The sequence below is a fragment of the Orbicella franksi genome, chromosome 11 (genome assembly GCF_964199315.1).
Source record: "Orbicella franksi chromosome 11, jaOrbFran1.1, whole genome shotgun sequence".
NCBI lineage: Eukaryota > Metazoa > Cnidaria > Anthozoa > Scleractinia > Merulinidae > Orbicella > Orbicella franksi.
The window spans coordinates 23,968,770-23,988,053 of NC_138155.1; the positions used below are offsets into that span (position 1 = coordinate 23,968,770).

The 19,284-nt window shown below is 39.2% G+C and overlaps 2 protein-coding genes across 3 annotated transcripts in view; both read left to right on the top strand.

Moving 5' to 3' along the window:
- On the top strand, positions 1-16,427 carry LOC145502027 (uncharacterized). The gene is made up of 10 exons (XM_081481329.1): positions 1-228; positions 3,905-4,064; positions 7,033-7,172; positions 8,330-8,447; positions 9,089-9,147; positions 10,110-10,226; positions 11,409-11,495; positions 12,260-12,329; positions 12,968-13,054; positions 14,788-16,427. Exons 1-10 carry the CDS (start codon positions 118-120, stop codon positions 14,886-14,888), a joined length of 1,050 nt encoding a protein of 349 aa, XP_081337455.1. The 5' UTR covers positions 1-117; the 3' UTR covers positions 14,889-16,427.
- LOC145502025 (uncharacterized) overlaps positions 16,428-19,284 on the top strand; it is a 6,591-nt gene continuing 3,734 nt past the window's right edge. For both annotated transcript variants that reach the window (XR_014051282.1, XM_081481325.1), the window contains exons 1-2: positions 16,428-18,420; positions 18,876-18,972. Coding sequence is in view for 1 of the 2 variants with exons in the window: in XM_081481325.1 (XP_081337451.1) it covers positions 17,471-18,420; positions 18,876-18,972 (1,047 nt within the window). In the remaining variant the exon portion in view is untranslated. The remainder of the gene's footprint in view (positions 18,421-18,875; positions 18,973-19,284) is intronic.

Genomic DNA, 19,284 nt, shown 5'->3' on the forward strand with positions numbered 1-19,284 from the left:
TCTGGTTTGGTTTATCCACGTGACTAGTCACGCTCGTCACGAAATGTTGTTGCTGCACTGAAAGCTGCACGATTTTTTCTGCCTGGGAAACCGAGAAGAGCAAAGGTGCTTGTTAGGATGTTAAGCTCTCGTGACCAGATTGTTCGGGAAGATGAGGAAGAAACAGATAGCTTAAGATGCTCTGAAGACAGTCTTAAAGAGAAAACGACTGTTACAACGATTGGAAAGGTGAATCAAATTTGTAATTTTCAATATATCCATTCATGATACCAACTACACATGCAGGGATCGGTGGAAGCACGACTGTTTCTGCTGTTTACATGGATTTGTAACCTAACATAACTTAACTCCTTCGTTGGGTATTTTGTAGCCATGTAGGTCGATGTATGTGCTGTTTCGATTGCGATATTTACATAACCATTATTATAATTGAATATTTGCAATTTTATAAGTTTACTTCTTTTAGTCAAAACATAATCTTAGACGTAAAGCTCACATGACTGGCTCACTTTAGAGTCTATGAAAATTGTATTTTTTGCCATTCGATCGCCAAGACACATCCCTGTATAAATGCAAAGGCCAGTGAAGTTGAAGGGATTTCATTATCCAAACTTCCACTTCCACTTTCTGTCCGCTCATCCTGTGCCTCTCATAGTCAGAGTTCCCTGCTCCTTTATCCCACCCGCCGGACCCTACCCCGATGCCTCGGTACAAGCTTGCTGATGCTTCATACAAGAAATATTTGCGTTATATTCTAAATGTTGTGATACCAGGTTTTTTCTGTCTACACACAGAATGCAAGACTGAATATCAAAACATTCCACTTTCACAGCAAATAAAGTTAATTTTAATTTTTTTTTTTGGAAAGTGAAGTGCAATGGTAATTCAGTTTCAGATGAACGCTCATTGTTATAAGGAACATAATTTATTTAGGTCACAGAAATTTGCCATTTCTTCCTGTGCAATTTCAGTTGAAAAGTGTGGAAAAGTAGGATAGCTATATTTGACATGAAAATATAGTTTTATAAAGATATGAAATAATTTAAGCAGAAGGTTGACAAGTTAGGGACCGTTCATTTTTTATGAGGGAGGGGGGGCTGGTGGGATTTGGGAAGCACCATTTAAAAATCGCATGACCCCCCCTCAGCTTACCAATTTTTTCACATGCCCCCCCCCTTTATAGCGGTCATTTTTTGGGATGACCCCCCCCAAAAAAAAATTGAACAAACAATATTTAGATTTCAACTTTTTTAATATTTCTGTATTATCCCCCTACTTCACGTTATTGTGCTCACTATGAAGACAATATTTACAATCTCTATACGACAGAGAGCTGTTGTTTAAAAAACAAATCAAAAGAAAGAGAAGTCAATTTCGGATCTCGTAGTTATGGCTCGCCCTGAGCGTGTGGCATTTGGCCTCTCATTGGCATCTTCCTCATCTGAATTGATGAATGCAAGAATGACGTCACTTGAGTCATCTTCTCCCCCAGAGTCAATGGCATCACTGTCATACTCATCATTGTCACTTTCATCCGTTTCACTGCTGTCAGCACTTGCCCTGTTGTCATTTTGTGTCAATGTCCTGGCATTTCTCAGTGTTGGTTGGCCAGCTCTGAGAGGACTCTTCTGCTGCAAGCATGAATGTCTTACAATTGCCTTTACTTTCTCACTCTTGCTGCTTTTCAAATGCTGCTTCAGCCCGTGGTGGTTTGAGTACTTGTTTAGTTCTGGAACACGTAGCTTTTTGAGCTTGGTTAGATCTTCGCACAACTCAGTCCAAGGATAATCCTTCTCCCTACTTAACTTTGCCTTTTCTTCTGCTCTTTTTTTCCTTTTAAATTCCAGCACTTCAAGATGCTGAAGATAATCCACCACAAACTTCGATTTGACAATAAACTTATCTGCAAATAGAGCAACGCTCTCTGGGTCAGATAAAACCAGCCTGCCACTTCCATGCTCTTTCTTCTTTATATTGTTAATCCAATCGGGGAAAGAGCGCATTACTACATGAGCATCATGAAAGAGGATCATTCCAAAATGCACAATAATGGCGAAAGCGACGAGTCGTTTAAGAAAAGGTTTACAGCTGAACGATCCAGGCAGTTTGACATCTTACATGCAAAAGAAGCAATTTTTCTAGGTGCGGATGGCTGTTCAGAAAGGGCGAGTGAGTTTTCCATGTAAAGGTACCAGTTGAAGCCCAGTGATGGAAGAAAACTGAACTTCTCCATCAAAGAGCACAGAGCAATGGTGGAAAAGTTGAATGTCATATTGAAAGATGTAAAGGAACACGATTCCACACTCTTTCAGTCCAGCGGGCTTGCTTTAAAGCAGGGAGAAGAATTTGCCCCCAGTTTTAATGTAAAACAGATCAAATGTACAGAAGCTAGGTTGACGAAGGTCACGCAGGACATGGAAGCACTAGAAAATAAGAAGAGCAATTATAACAGCATATTCAAAGGCATACTCAAACAGCACATCAACAAAAGGAGAAGGAAAAAAGAAAACCGCAGAAAGTCAAATGAAAGAAAGAGGAAGCGGACTGAAAACAACGTCCAACGAGTCTATGGAATCTGTGTTGGAAACCCGCTAGCAAATGATCTTCCACAATGCCTTGTGTACCCTCCTAGAACGGCCGTCCCGGAAGAGTGTCTTAAAGTTGAGGATGTTGCCACGTCGATATTTGGAAGCGATGGGCCATACATCGCACAGCTCTTGGAAAGGAATTATTTCACCAATGCTGCAAGAAGCAGAATTACCACCAACCTTGAGCGGGAAGTCAGAGATTATGTTTACACCTTCATGTACCCTGAAGAGTACACTCTGACGGAAAGCATTGCTGCTTCTTACAGCATTGGTGAAACAGACTCCCATAGCAGCACAAGCGGCGACGAAGAACTCGACGACAGCGGAGATGAAGATGAGTGCCAGTGAAAGTTGCATTTGAAAATAACAGTGTTAAATACTTCTTTTCAGTAGCTACAAATACTTTTTGTCGCCAAACGTTTTTTTAAAGCAGAAGGAAAGTTTGTAATAAATTTATATCCTGCCTTCTATGTTTATTCTATAGCAATTTTTTTGATATTCAAACATTATGCCATTTTAAAGTTTTACTAAAATATTTCATGTGACCCCCCCTTTTTCCCTTATTTTTTTGGGATGGCCCCCCCTTGAAAGCTATTTTTTTCGCATGGCCCCCCCCCCCAAATCCCACCAGCCCCCCTCTACCTTATAAAAAATGAACGGTCCCTTAACTGAAAACATAAAATGATCCATTTAAGTATGCAACATTATTCTTGAATTGAAAAGTGCTTATTATATTGGTTAATAATTATGTTTTCTGTGTTAACTGTAGTTCAGTCTAAATGACATATATTTGATACTTGATAATAATTGTGTTGTTCTCTGAGAAACAATTATCCTTACCCACCCCTAGGAAGGTCATTAGAAATTTCAAGAGGGAGAGGGGTCTCAGAAACGAATGATGCTTAACTGGAATTTCCAGAGGGGGTGGGAGAGGGGGGATTCAAACCAACATTGTCCTTCTATGGGGATAAGGGAGATAATGATACTTTTTATATGGCTAAATGTAATTTAGGTAAAGTTTGACTCAAGCCAATGCTGGTTAGTGGTCAGCACGACCATGCTTTGAAGGGTCTCATACAGGGTTTTGCAGGGCTTACGTGTTTTGCTTGCCAGCTGTGTGAGAACTAGGCTTGATTTCCGCCACTCTCCCGCTTCTGGTCTTTGTAGAGGAATGCGGGCTTGTTTCCTGAAAAGTAGCTGAAAATCAAACCTATGTGAGAATGAGCAATTTGCCTTGACATTAAGTGCCATTCGTGCTTGTAGCATGCTTAGTTTGCACATTTTAATATTTTGTTACATGACTTTGATGTTTTTAGGTGAAAACCTTTGCTGGGCTGGAGGTCGATGAGGTGGCATTTCTTATCATCTCTGTAATAAATGTGTTGGTTGCAATTGGTCTCACAATTGACAGATTAGTGGAACTAAAGAAAGATACGCCAGACTACACGTTTGCCATCATCCTCTTCATCAACATAGGTACGACTTGACTCTTAGCACCTCTTTACAGCTATAATAATGACAAAATAATTATAACAGTACTGTATTTACACGGTTGTACTACAGTAATTGGGGACTCTGTAAATAAATAAAAAAATATTACAAATAGAACATAAACTATATCAGTAGATCAGTTGGCTATTTACACAATGTGGTAGAGGAGTTGAACTCGTAACTAGTGAGAACAAATCTATATAACAGTGGGGTGGGGGATTTGAATTAGGAACCTCCTGATTTCAAATCCAGCACCCTAAACTACTCGGCCACGCTGCTTTCCTAATTCTTCCTCCCTAGCTAATTATCAACTCTTTATTATATTAATCAGTGGTAGATGTCTCTCAGTTTTTACTAACATGCTCTTAGTGTAATAGCCATGTTGTCTGTGTGATAATTAATGTGCATTAATCCATAACGACTCTCAGAGCTTTTTGTCTAAAATGCATTTTTTGGACACTTTGGAGATTTTCAGGCTGGATATGGGCCAAATTAGCTCCAATCTACTCAAAAAGGCATTTTGCAACATGACAGCATGCCTTTCTTTCCATTTAGCATGGCATTTTACAACATTTTTGCTTGGGCATGCGCAGAAATCAAAATTTTGAGTTTTTTTGGATGAGAAAGAGACCTACATCTTTAGGCTTTTCTTTTTTTTTTTTCATTTTTTTGCCTTTCCTTTTTCTCCTTTTCTTATCTTTTTGCTGCAGTGATTGACCTTCTACTGGGCTTGGTTCCAGTTCAAAAAATTCTGAGAAAGCATCATCAAGATGGGCAATTTTTACCATGCAGTAACCACTTGTAGTTGCAGGAAACTTTGCTCTAAGTTTTTCACTCAAATTTCTGAGCACTTTTGTGCATATTTCAGGCTCAAATTGAGCCAGTCACTCTGATCTGGGTATCATTGGAAAGATCTCTTCCTCCTGCAGAAGTTGAGTATAGATGATGTCAATTTTGGTCAAAGATGATGATGCCAGAAGTGGAACAAAGGCCAAAGCTTTTCACGGCTGGTTACGGGCAGCACAGGGGTCAATGGGTTAAGGCTGGATCATTTAAGAACAAGATGTTGCAACAAGAGTTCTGAACAAATCAAACTCTTGTATTCATTTGAACACCAAATGACTAAAGGTCGACACACACCAGGAGAATTAGGTTGTAGGGACAATTGGCATATAATTCATGGTAGGCCACATATAGTTGCCCTCCCTTTCACCCCTTAAATCCTAACCGCAAGCAAACAGCAGTAATAAAATGTTAACCGCAAGCAAACAGCAGTAAATAAATGCTAACCGCAAGCAAACACAATATTTAAATGCTAACTGGAAGCAAACGGCAGTAAATAGAAGCAAACTGCAGGGAGACTATATGGGTGGCCTAACATGAATTATATCCTGGACAATTGAAACAGGACTTGTTTTCCTCGTTTTGCAACATGTAGCATAAGATTCAGCTGGTTTGAGTTTGTGTGTCATGAACCAGGTACAAAATGGTGTAAGTTTTAGATGTTGCATCGTATGTGTTGTAGGTCAAAATGAAATTCAGGTTAAAATGAAATTCCTTTGTCTCTTAACCCTAATTATTCATGGATCATGAATAATTGGGGTTAGAAGACAATTGAAATTGAGAATCACACGAGGTTAAAATCATTTTAACCTGAATTTCATTTTGAACTACAACATATGTATGCACTGCTCTTGTAAACTGTCCCTGTTACAACATAGAAATCAACCAATATTTTCTTTGTGTGCACCAGCTTGCATACTGCCTCAGTAATGTGCATCCTACGCATACAGATGAAGAGCTTGTTGTCTCTTCACACCCCCACGACATGTCCCCTAGTTTATGTCATCCTTAATACATTCTTGTTAACTTTGTGGCCTGGGGAAGAGTGCAGTTCATGTTTTACATGTGCTTGGGGTTTATCTTTCTCTTTTTCATTACAAGGTTTAGATTTCAGCCTGCTAAGTTTAACTTACATGTATGTACAACTCCTCTTATTCCATGGCTTCAAAATATAATGATCACATGACGGTTATTCTTGTTACTTGTATGGTTGACCCAGGGGTTTCATTAAGGGCCGGGCACCCTACAAATTGACTGGCTGTGAGGACTATTTTGCCCAACTGGTTTGATGTCTATCTAACAAAAGGTTTTTCTTATCAAGAAATTCAGTTTAAATAGTTTTGCCTGCCTGTGAAAACCAGTAGCACTCCTGCTGAAAATGTTAATAAAACCCCTGGTAACCAATTTTTGAAACTGTAGAATGAAGTCAATAGACTAGACAGTGTGATCGGTGTTTTTACCGTTCATGAAGTGGTCATATGAGATCAATAGCATGTCCTTGTCATTTGATATTAACTTGTTGATAAGCAATGTTCAAAATGGAGGGTAGGTGCCAAATGACAGCAAAGCAGGCAATGAGCGAGCAAGTGTGGGCAAAATACAAATAAAGGGGGCAACCCACGGGTCACCTCCCCCTGGCACCTGTCACACTGAATTCTCAGTAGAGAATGAGTATGTATACTTACCTGGACACAAGGGTCCACCATGAACCAAGAGACGGGTGGGAGGGGGCAAACCAAAGGCAAAGCGACAGAGCTAGGCAGAGCAAGACCACGAGGGCAAAACTACACAGCAATGACACAACTATGCATGCCCGTGGCAATCATCCGCTGGCCAACAACAGATCTCCTAGTTAACTTTGATTATTGATAATCTCATTTAACTGGAAAAAAAAAACATTTCAGTAAGTGGCTTGAGTGGATGGGTATTCATCTGGTGGTTTGTTTATTGTGGATGTCTGCATGAAGTTGCCAACAGTAGTCTTTTCAGAAATTATGTTACCCTCATTGATACCTGGATGATCACACTCTAGAGATGAGCAATAAATTATAATGTCTTCTACATGTAGAAGAATGGTTCTTGAACCGTTAACTTCAACCTTTTTCTGCAGGTTTCTGTCTGTTTTATGCAGTTCATGGTGTTTTGAGGGAGCGGGAATTCGAGCTGTATGCTTATATGGTGGGAATCCTCGTGCTCTCATGTTATATTATTATTGATCTCAGTGTCAATTCCCGAACAACTCTGAAATGGGTGAGTACAGTCTAAATGTAGTTAATTGTACACTCAAACCTTACATGTATGTCAGTAGACACCCTTGAGACTATGATAAAGTTTGTCTTAGGAGAGCTGTCTGTGTATGGAAGAGTAACGATGTAGTCTTGGTATGGTGCTGGGACCAGTGATGACCAAGTGTCTGTGCAGGGAGGTGTCTGCTTGTAGCTTTTTGACTCATGGCTTTGGTTTTCCCTGGGACAATACTATGTGCTTAATTTATCTTGCAAGGCTTGTGTGATTTAATAATGTATTGTCACCAAAATAATCTATACCCATCCCACAGAGGAGTTCTTGATTTGAACTTGCCCACTCTGATCCCTCTGGGTTCAATTGGAGCTAAATTCCATACTTCCCTGCCCTTCTCTTCCTCAGAAATCCCTGTGACAGGTTTTTTGGATGAATGTAGATATTCCTTGCAACTGGACTGCACAATTCTAGTTTCTTTTTCATTGATAAAACTACAAGAAATGTCATTCCCCCATCCATAAGATGTTCCTCCCAACCTGTGGTATACATGTATTTGCTGGGCTACATGCCAGTGTGCTGTTAAACTCATGTTTTAACAAACTGCTTTCATTCAGTCCATCCACCTGTCTGTCTATCTGTCAGTCTGTCAGTCAGTCAGTCAGTCAGTCTGTCTGTTAGTCTGTCAGACTGTCAGTCTGTCAGTCAGTCAATCAGTCAATCAGTCAATCAGTCAGTCAGTCAGTCTGTCTGTCTGTTAGTCTGTCAGTCAATCAGTCTGTCAGTCAGTCAGTCAGTCAGTCTATCTGTCAGTCAGTCTGTTAGTCTGTCAGTCTGTCAGTCAGTCAATCAGTCAGTCAGTCTGTCTGTCTGTCTGTCTGTCAGTCCGTCAATCTATCATTCTGTTAGTCTGTCTGTTTGTCTGTCTATCTGTATCTGTTCTCCTGTCTGTCTGTGCATCTGTCTGTCTTGTGTGTCTGCCTATCTGAATGTGCATCTGTTCTCCTGTCTGTCTACCCACCTGTCTGTGTGTCTGTGTATCTGCCTATCTTGTGTGTCTGACTAACTGACTGTCTGTTCAACTGTGTGTCTGTCATCCCACCTGTATACCAGCCATACCCTTCATATCTTCCATTCAGACACTTATTTTTCCAAATTTGTTTTAACAGGTGAGATTTGCAGCAATTGTATTTCTTGGTTCTATAAACATCTACTTTGTCATCAAGGTTGCTCAGGGTTTTGGGTATTTGGCCTTCAAGACTATCGGAGCTTCAGAGGAATTACACAGTATGTGAGGTTTTTTTGTTGCAAATATATTTATGTCTTCAGTTCTTCCAGGAGTATGGTCTGATGCACTGAGATAAGGTCTTACATTCTTTCACATTAATAGGGTTGCCTCAGGAAATTGAAAGTTTGGTTTGTTTACCTGATTTCTGAGGTTGGATTGATAAAACATCAAGCTTTCTAACCCAAGATGTCTGATCTGACAAATCTTTTAATCCTTAATTGAAAGAGGAAGAAAGAAAGACTAGAATTGGAGAGGTAGAATGAGGAAGCAAGTAAGGGAGGTAGTAGGGAAGGAGGCAAAAAAGAGAAGAAGGAAGAAAATTACAGTAATTCTACAAGAAGAGCAAGAAAGGGGAGAGAAACAGGGTGGTTAAGAAATAATTTATTGAAGGAAGGAAGGAAGGAAGGAAGGAAGGAAGGAAGGAAGGAAGGAAGGAAGGAAGAAAGAATTAATTAGACAGACATACAGATAGACTGAAACAGGGAAGTTTTATGTTGCCATTATTGTGTACTGATTGTTATGTCTTGAACCATTTAAAAAAATTAGACTTCCACTGTTATTTTCATAGTTGATCAGTTGGCTTATACATTCTGTTTCTCATATTAAAAGCTTTTTTTTTTTACCTCTGCTTGTATTCCAGAAATGTACCGAAATGCTGGGATGTACTCATGTCTTCTTAAATTTGATCTTCAACTTGCAGTGAGTTTGCTTTGATATATTTTACAAGTGCAGTCTGTTGCTCTAATTGTAACTGCTGTTGAGCTCTGTTATTTTTTTATAGATTCCTGTGGCTATAAACACTGTATGTTTGAACCCTGACTGTCAAATGTTTTCACAGATGTGCTAAGATTTCCGATGGTTGAAAGGGGACACTGGGCTAATATTTAGTGTGCAGGTTTACCGTCAAGCTGAATTCAAATGTCTCAATGTCATGTTAAATGTAACTTACCTTTAGGTAGTAGCTAACCATTTGTAAGTCAGTGCTATTTAAACTAACGGAGTGCTACTTGGCTGTTTGAAGCAGTTAAGCCTGGTTCACAGTAGTGACATTAACAACTTAATTTGACATAAACATAATAACAAAAGAAAGACGTTATGTCATTATATTTTGCAGTGTGAACATCCTGACATAATGACACAATAGCAACATAACAACATGAACATAACGGCATAAGGAGAGAAACAACTGATCTTTTCCCTTATGTCTGTAGGTCGATGTTTCACATTACTGACATAAGTGATTACAGTTTTGTCATTGTGTTGTTAGATGTCATTTAGTATGTCATTATGTCGCTAGTGTGAACCAGGCCTTACTGTGTTTAAAATCAGTAGAAATGAGCATAAAACAGAACTTTTAGAGTTGAAACCAGCTACTATATTTGACTCTTCCAAGAGCCTTTTCAATGTCTTATTTACACTAATGTAGCTGATTGTCTCCTCGCCTCTTCACCAATCAGCATCATTGAATTCAGTAGGAATTGATATATTCCTCTGTTCAATCAGCAATATATTATGACTTGGGTATGGTTTTGCTGTCAAGTGCAAAGTTTTGTGCACATAACAAAATATTATAGTAAATACAGAGGATTCAAACTGGCATTAATTGTCAATTAATCACAAAACGTTTGAATATGTTTATAATAATTCTGTTTTGTCTGCAGGTCAGTTTGGCTGTGTTTGTAATTATGAATGTGACAGATCTTGAACTGCGCGATAAAGTCACAGTGGGTGTGGGTGTTCCTTTCCAGTTTGCTTGGAGCATCTTGGGCTGGTGTGCGGTAAGTATCAAAAAGAACCTGCAATGAAGAGGGTCGTACAGGGGTATTCTTGTGATACGTGATTAGCTGATTTTATTTTCTGTGCAACATGAATTTAGGAAATTATTCTTTGTGATCTGTGACCTGAAGGTTTTGCGTAACCTGTGAGTAACTTGAATTATTAACTGGTATTCTTGATTTCACCACTCTATTCTTTGTGATTTTGAGATGCGAGTCCTCTGAATGGCTAGAATCATCTATCGTGAGTGACTAAGGTAATACGATTTTGCAATATGGAGCCTTGACTTGAAACACTCTTTCTAGTGTAAGAACAGGTTATGAAAAACAGTATCTTACTTGCTTATTTTCGTGTTTCAGGAAAATGAAATTTTCATATCCATGATCTGTGATTGCCTTTTTTTTCATTTGTGAAGCATGCCAGAGATCCCCTCAGTGTACGACCCTCAATGAACTTGACTTTGGGATAGAGCAGTTTTCAATTCGGTAAATTGTAAAACCAAAATCAAAGTAATCACTCTAGCCAGTCACAAAGGATATAGTCAGACAATACACTGAACAAATCAAACTCCAAGTTATTTATACATGTTGCTGATGCAAAGTGTGGAAATGTCGTGTGAGTGAGTCACCATTGCATTTGGTTTCACTTCTCATTGGGTGACAAAGTGGAACAAATTCTTTTAAGCCAGTCGCTTAGCATATGAATGCAATTATACCAATGGAAAGCAAGTGCGGTCGAATTACTTTTGACACTCATACAAGTGAAAACTGTTGTGTTTGAAATAATGTTTACCTCAGTTAAAGACGCTTCAGTGGTTAGTATTTTACCATTATAATATTATTATTAAATTATGAATTTGCAGTTTTTTGGTGAGCCTGCAAGGCTTTACTTCCAAAATGCAAATTATTGAGTAGTAGCATCCCCAGAAGCTATTAATACAGTACAAGAGTGCAAAAAGAACAGATATCACTTGCAGTACTTCAATCTGTTATTTGAATTTTCTCTAATGTTTTTTTCCCCACAAACTTCACTTGCCTGTTGGGCAAGCAGCTGGGACAGCATCTGCTGGCTGAATTGCAAAATCCTCTTGACATGACTTTCTTTGCACATTGAATACTTGTTCAATACTAGCGTGTTAAAGCTCTAGGTGTGAAAACAGTATTTTAAAGAGTCCTGCTTTTCAGATGAGGAGAGAGATGATGATCCTGGTGTGGATATTTATCCCTCTCAGTTTTGTAGAGCCTGCTTATTTAATCTACAGAATAAATAAGGTATGTTTGCCCACTGTCTTGTATTTATTTGACGTATTTTTAAATAAGAAACATTGTACAGTTGGACCCCGCTAATTCAAACTCGGTTATTTTGAATTCCCAGTTATTTTGAACTTAAAACCATTTCCCTTGAAATTGCTCATCAGTCATTTGCTATCAGCTATTTCAAACTCCTGCTATTTCAAATTATTTTTTGTTTCCCCAGAGAGTTTGATATGGCGGGGTTGAACTGTATATGAATTACTCTAGACTTACTTTTAATTACTCTTACAATGCAGCTCTCTTCACCTAGGCCCAGGTTGTTTGAAAGGTGGATAATGCTATCCACCAGATAAATCACTATTCAGTGGAAAGTGTGGTTTGTTTTGTTAACACCTCTCCACTGGATAGCAATTTATCTGGTGGATAGTGTTATCCAGCCTTTGAAAAACTGGGGCCTGGTGTATACATATGTACTGGCAATTGACCATTTTCATATTATCAGTGTTGGACTGGGACTAGCTTGTGACTGAGGCAGGAGGAGTCTTTTCAAATGGAAAGGACATCCCTTTTTAATGATCTTCCCCACATGAACCTCTAATATTGAAAACGGAGAGTACAAAAATGGTTTATTTGTCCAATCCTGTGATGGACCAGTATTCCATCCAAGGGAGCAGATACGCTCCTAGTTGCTTATTGCTATGGAAACCAGGATAACCTCTGGCTGCATGGACCACTCAGCCTAATGCAGACTTTAATTATTATTTTGTTAATTATAATTGCAGGTGGCTGATAATTGGACGGAAGACACTCAAGATGGTAAAGATGTTCTTGTTTATTCCTTTCTTGGAGCAGGTGTGTTCTTTCAGCTCTGCAGTTTGTTATTACCAGTTTTAAAAGATCAAGGGAATTTGGTTATTACTATCAAGGAGTCTGTCCATAGTTTGGTATTTCAATGAGGTACTGAATGGATATTGTCACAAAGAATCACGGTGACTCTTGAGTCCTGGGGTGGGGGGAAGGGTGGGGGGACTCCCAAATTAAAAGCTTGGAGATGCTTGTCATCTTGCTTAGGGGTATAAATCAAGGATTCTGGTCTCACTTATGGTGTTGGCAATGAAGTGCCACTATTTTTAGCTGTTAAAGTATCTATTGGGGTGCACAAGAAATACTAATAAAGAAATGCTAACTAAGATTATTTCCATTTTAGGCTTAATTTCTGCCTGTCTCTTGAGTCCGGTCTACTGGTACGGACTCCTTTCCTGAAAAGCAGCTTGTAGTCGAGCCAATTCCATTTTAAGTGGTATCTTTGAGGGGTTGAATAAAGTTTGAGCCCCGCCCAGATTGGTCTCCATTGGGGGTGTAATTCAAATTTTCCGACAATCATCCCCAACCTTTTAGTATTGTAGTCCCCCACCTCCGGGCTCTTGGGCAAGTTTTGTTTGTCTGTTTTCTTGTTTATTTGTGTTATTTATATTTGTCTTTTTCTCTAGCATCTTTGGCCTTTATTGTGAGAGTGCTGGTTTTAGTTACCTTGAAATTTGTTGTAAGCAACTTTGGAAAAGGACTCAAAGAAACTGGTGAGTAAGTCACTGCAACCAATAAAATACATCAGATACACTTTGACACTTTGACACAGAGGGGTTGGGGAGAGGGTCAAAACCCAAAATCCTTCCTACTGGGGTATTGTAGGCCCGATTTCCACCACTCTCTCATGTCTGGTCTGGAGCAACGTGGGCTCTTTTCTCAAACAGCCGCTGGGAGTCGAGCCTAGGGGTATTGATGTTTTCTAAAATGACACAACATGAAAGTGTTCTTAGGATCTTTAATCTATCCTCTGCTGATTTTCTTACACCAACATGCAAAGCCAATCCATTTTGCTTCAGTTGATACATGCATCTAACAGCCCTGTCAAGATGTTTTATGGTAGTAAGTAGCATAACAGATTAGTAATATGCATCTACAAATTAGTCTTGGTCCCCCTGACTAGAAGGGGATCATGAGAAAACAAAGTGTTACATAGCAAATGATTAACAATTATTGGACGAGGTTGAGCAAAATATCGTGATTTGTCAGTGGGGAGCAGATCAATTATTTGTTGAAGCTGAAGGCTGAGGCAAATAATTGATCTGCGATACACTGAAAAATTATGATATTTTGTGATGTGAAGTTTATATGAAATAATTCATATATGAACTGCGGTTGTAGATGAAAGTGAAGAATGATCATCGCAGTAAATTTTCCAATTTAAGCAATTGGAAAGAAGCCTGAAAAAATCAGGGCTTCAACGGGATTCGAACCTGTGACCTCCGCGATACCGGTGCGTTGCTCTACCAACTGAGCTATGAAGCCACACATTGGGAGCGAGGCCAACTAACTGAGTTCATATCTTCCCGTGAGGAGTGAAATGATGTGAAGTTTATATGAAATAATTCATATATGAACTGCGGTTGTAGATGAAAGTGAAGAATGATCATCGCAGTAAATTTTCCAATTTAAGCAATTGGAAAGAAGAAGCCTGAAAAAATCAGGGCTTCAACGGGATTCGAACCCATGACCTACGTGATACCGGTGCAATGCTCTACCAACTGAGCTATGAAGCCACACATTGGGAGCGAGGTCAACTAACTGAGTTCATATCTTAAACGAGTGCAATAGTTGTTTTATCATTTGATCACCAAGTTTGTTGTCATATTTTTATCACTATCTGACAGCTCAGGGAAGCGATCTGCCATTTTTCACTTGAGAAACTGGTTTCAATAACGAATGAGCTCAGCAGGATATTATTTGCAGAAAAACACATTTAGACAGTACTACACATGAGCAGACCATTATTTGTAGGCAGTTATTTGCAGGTCACAGGGTGGTCTCTCGGCCAATGGATAGGAAGAAAAAAAAAATGCATCAAATGATAATATTGACTGTAGGTTGCAATATTGCTGCATGCGAGCACAGCTTTGGTGGAAGTATGTCAGCAAGCATTAACTTTCGTATTTGGCCATGTGAAGTGTTCCCTTTCTTACTAAAGATTCTTTCTATGGTAAATGAAACTTAAATGCCCATTGTGTTGTTCCAGGAAATATCCATACCCCTCCCATGGTGGATTTTTGGTTTGACTCCCCACCCCGCATCCCTCTGGAAAGTTCAGTTTTGGTTAATACTTCTCTCTGAAAATTTTGCTTTTGAGACCACCCTCCCCCAAGTATTTCCAATAATCTTCCTTGGCATGGGTATGAATATTTTCTGGAACCTGCACATTGACAGTTAGTGGTTTTTCACTGTCTGGGATAATATTATCTTTCTTCACTTTCAGTGTTTAATCTGCCTGTGACTGGAGATGAGCCACCACTTTTTCCAAGAAAAAGAAACACCGCAAAGTTTTGTGGAATAGTTCTCCGTGGACCACTGGGGTGAAAACCACTACAATCCGGCAGCTTTAGATATTGAATATACCATATTATATTTAACAGTCTAGAAACCACTGTGTTAGTCAAAAGCCTTGGGACACTTCAACTTTTTTTCCTTTGTCTCTGCCACCCCACCTTTCCCCTCTCCAGCCGACTGTGGCAATGTTGTGTTCAATGGACAATAACTTCTCCCTTCTCAGAAAGACTTTAAGGGTTGCTCGTTTGATATGTATGGGTCAAGTTTTGATATATATGGCCAAGTTCTGTTTCTTCATGTTAATGGAACGAGATGGAGGCAAGGTCCTATAAGCTTGCAAAAAAAAAAAAAAAAAAAAAAAGAATGAGGATACTATTTAGCCGTCTCGACCGAACAAGTTTGGGGAGTAAAATATTTATTATATGGCTTTCGGGGAAATTTTTCTTGTGGGACACAGTGAGCAGTCTCGAGTGGGCTAGGTGGCACCATCTTGCCTGCTCAGGTAGCCAATCACAGCACTGCATTTGGTTCATCTTGCCCACTTGCATAGCTAGCCATATAATAAACTTGCATAGCATCAACCATTAAGTACAGTTTTTATTATGGACCAACCAGTCTGTACAAAGATGTTGGCGATCCTTGCATCACATGGATGAAAGCTTTGCCAATGGGCGGTGATCTGTGATGTGTCCCAAGGATATTAATGTAAGTTATACTTAGCAGCTCATAAAGTAAAAGAACAGTTAGTGAATTAATGAATTGAATTAATTAAGTTGACAAGATAAGATACCAGCATAGAAAATTCAAAGTTGTGTTTAGTGGGCCATAGTTGGTTGTCAGATAGTTTTTAGACACCTTGGGTATAATCTTCTTTACCTGCCTTCGAATGCAACACTGATAACTGTTGCTTTAGAAAAATGTCTTCTTCATAAAAGAAATATTCTAGTGTAGCCTAGATTTTAGCATTATTGACCTACATTTTAAAATAGTGTGGTTCGTGAATGTACATGTATAAATTTTCTTTTCCCTGAGGTTTCAGCTTTTGTTTTGGTTTTCTTCTTTTTGGTCTTCCTTGTGGATGAAAATTTGTTACTAAGACTAGTAGATCTATATCCCAAAATATTCTGGGCTCCCATACCGCTCTGAGAAAAATATTAATGTAACTGTCATTAGAATTCATTCGCCTAATTAAGACCCAGAGGCTAGTCCATTGTTGTCAATTTTTTTGAGCCTCTGGACTTATAAGCAAGTTCTACTGAATATAATGTAGCTTTCAAGGAAAACAAAATTAAAGAGGTTTTGTACTTAGATCTCTATTTAGATGTTGTGTTGCAGTTTTCATGTCTTTCTTAAATCATGCATTTTTTTTATTGTGATTAAGTTTAGATTATTTTCATACCAAAACACAATTTGTTATTAAATTGTTATTATTATATTGAGCATAGATTTATATGGAAGTAATTTGGCTAAAATTACAATTCAGTTTTGTATCTGAGATACAAATAAATTAAAGCATGTCATAAAATAAACATGTTCTACATGTAAGTTGTGTCGTAATAATATTAACTAAGACAACTTAAAAAGTTAATTTAGAGTCCAATTTCTATAATAAAGATAGATTGTAGAAATATTTCACAATGTTTTTTTTTTTGTTCCAATGCATGTTATTAACAACTGCAGCAATGGATTAATTTTGATTGGCTTAGCAGTCATGGGATTTCAGCCAATACAACATGCTTGAAAAAGGTGTATGGAAATCGCATACCATCTCACACTTACTGGGTAGGAGATGGCTGGCCAACTTGCCATCTAATATCTTATGTGCTCTTGGAATAAGTGTTAATTATTTTAGAGTTAATGTGTTTATCTGTGTCATGATAAATATTGTTATAGTGAATCAGTTATGTAATGAGTGTTACAATGAGTTGCTGTTTTAAACACAGCAATTCAAGTCATCTCAAAACTGAGACTAACTAACAACAAAAAACGCTTTTGCAGGACATGTTCAAGACTCTTTTGCTGTATTCTCTAGAGGAATGTTGTTTGTCATAAATAAACGATAATCTGCCTAAATTTATGATATTTACAGTATGGCTCCCTTCTCTTCTTCTCTTTTTCACACAAATTACTCACAGTGAAGAAAGTAGTCTGTGAACAGGCTCTCTAGCTGATGGGGCGAAGAGAAAACAGGAAGAAAGGGGAAAGAAGAGAGAGCAGGGGAGACGATGCACCAACCCCCACCCTATTTCCCCCTCGGCAACTTCAAATTTCTTGGCTACTTCTTGGCCCCTCCAGCTGCGGTCATACCCTTTGAGCCGGAGCCTGTTCACGGGCTAATCTAAAGTTAATCTATGCAAATTAAAAATAGTACAAATTAAAATAGTAATATTAATTACAAACATACAGGTGATGATACACTTCTTATTAAACCAAATAGAGGAATGTTTACATTGTTTGGCTTGTCACGCAATGTAGGAAGAGATTGCGTGACGAGCATTCGTCGGAGTCTGGGCATGAGACTATTCTGGCGGACATTTTGAAAGTTCAACAGTTCAAAGCCGTTTGCTTTGTATGGTCGGTTAACGATATTGTTTGTCTGGTAAAGAAGTTCAATGGCCATGCAAAACGGCTCTAACAGCAGTGGAAAACTGTGGGAGCGAGCAAAAGAACTCCTAAGGAAAGAAGATTATGAGCGACTCAAAATCGCGATCAAGACGTTCTCGAAGACTAGATCGTTGGAAGGTCTGTGTTCGGATCTCCTCAAGATTGTCAATTCACGTTCGAAGGTTGACATACTGACAGAGGTCAGGAGATGTCTTCCAGAGAATCAAAGGAACAAGTTCACCCGTCATTGCAACGAGCTGCTGAAAAGCGAAGCCGGGCTTGAGCGGGGAGATTTGGAGAAAAAGAGGAAAATAGAGGGGAAGAAATTGGGTAGAGAAAACCGCGCAGCAAATTTTCAAGGAAGTCCTGCTAAGAAGACCAGGCAAAACAGCGAGAAGCCACCGAGCTCTAGATCGGAGAAGACGGAATTACGAGGAAGCAATCAACTGGTTTCTGATTGTTCAAAAGAATCGCAAACTTTGGCAAATAAAGCTCGAACGATTGCTGACGGACTCAACACTGTAAAACCTATTTTTGGCCCTCACGGAGAAGAATACAAAACTGTTGTTCTTGAAAGAAAATCCTTGAATCAGGAATTTGGCTTTAAGGTACGCGGTGGAACGTTTTATCAGCCAGCAGTAACCGTCGCTCAAGTAGCAAAAGAATCGATCGCTGACAGACAAGGATTGAAAACCGGTGATAGAATTATTCGAGTCAATGACAAACTTTGTGGAAGAGGTGCTGTGGACATTGCTCAAGTCATTGGAATAATCAAAGCAGCCGAGGAAATTCACATGCGAATTGTGTCTAGAGGATTCCCCTCCAAAGATGAATGCAATGTCCATGGAAAAAGAAACAAAGTCGTTGGTGCTAAAGCAGAGAGAACAGAGCAAAAGAGACTGTCAATAGTCTGTGTGTATCCGAATGAAGATGGGTTGTTGGGATGTTGCATTAGAGGGTATGTATCGCGCTATCTTAATCATTGTTTTCCAGTGTGGTGATTAGTTACTGGCCTAAGATGCCAGAGTGACAGTCATTCCCTACTCAGGGATTGCAGTGGGTGGTAGCCTGTGTAGCAGACATCTCTGAAACAAGGAAAGGAAACATCTGCCACGCAGGCTAAGTGGTGGTGTTTCAGCTGTCTAGCTGGGGAGCAGTGCAAAGAACAATGAATGACAACGGTCTAATATGAATCATAATGTTCAGATACTGTTCTTGACGCTGCTCACCCTGACTGATGGGCAACGACAACCTGACCGAATTGCTGGTTGGTAACTGTCGATGGACCTGCATCAATCTGATGACTGACACTGATGATCATACCAGGACCTGAGTTTGATTGCTAGTTAGCAGTAATAGGGTAGATCATTGCCCAATGGCTGACATTGTTATTAATACTAATTTATTTTTCAGTGGTATGGATTACGCCTGTGATGTGCATGTTATCTCAGTCGATAGCTGCTCCCCTGCAGAGAGAGCTGGTGTAAAGGCAGGAGATGTGATAGTGGAGGTGAGCATTTCTCAAATCCTGTACTGCAGTACATGTAATTGAGTATTAAATTGTTACCTGTTCCAACTGATTACAGTAGTACTGGGTTCTTATTGAAAGAAGGAACTGTAAGGGGCTGTAAGTATGTATGCAAAAGGTAAGAGTAGCTTTGAGGAGGAGTGGGGGTTAGTATCAATAATATTTTTCTCATAGGTGGTGAGGTTTGTAACTGATTCAATCTTACCACTGCATTTGTCTATGAATGAGCTTTTTTAGGTTCACATGTGGCAAGGAACAGGTATCCTGTTGGTGATTTGTCTAAACTGGATTGAT

Excerpts from the sequence above, each read along its gene's own strand:
- LOC145502027 (XM_081481329.1), top strand. The coding sequence starts at position 118 with ATGTTAAGCTCTCGTGACCAGATTGTTCGGGAAGATGAGGAAGAAACA. Across the intron at positions 4,065-7,032 it reads CATCCTCTTCATCAACATAG|GTTTCTGTCTGTTTTATGCA; the intron begins GTACGACTTGAC and ends CTTTTTCTGCAG. Across the intron at positions 7,173-8,329 it reads CCCGAACAACTCTGAAATGG|GTGAGATTTGCAGCAATTGT; the intron begins GTGAGTACAGTC and ends TTGTTTTAACAG.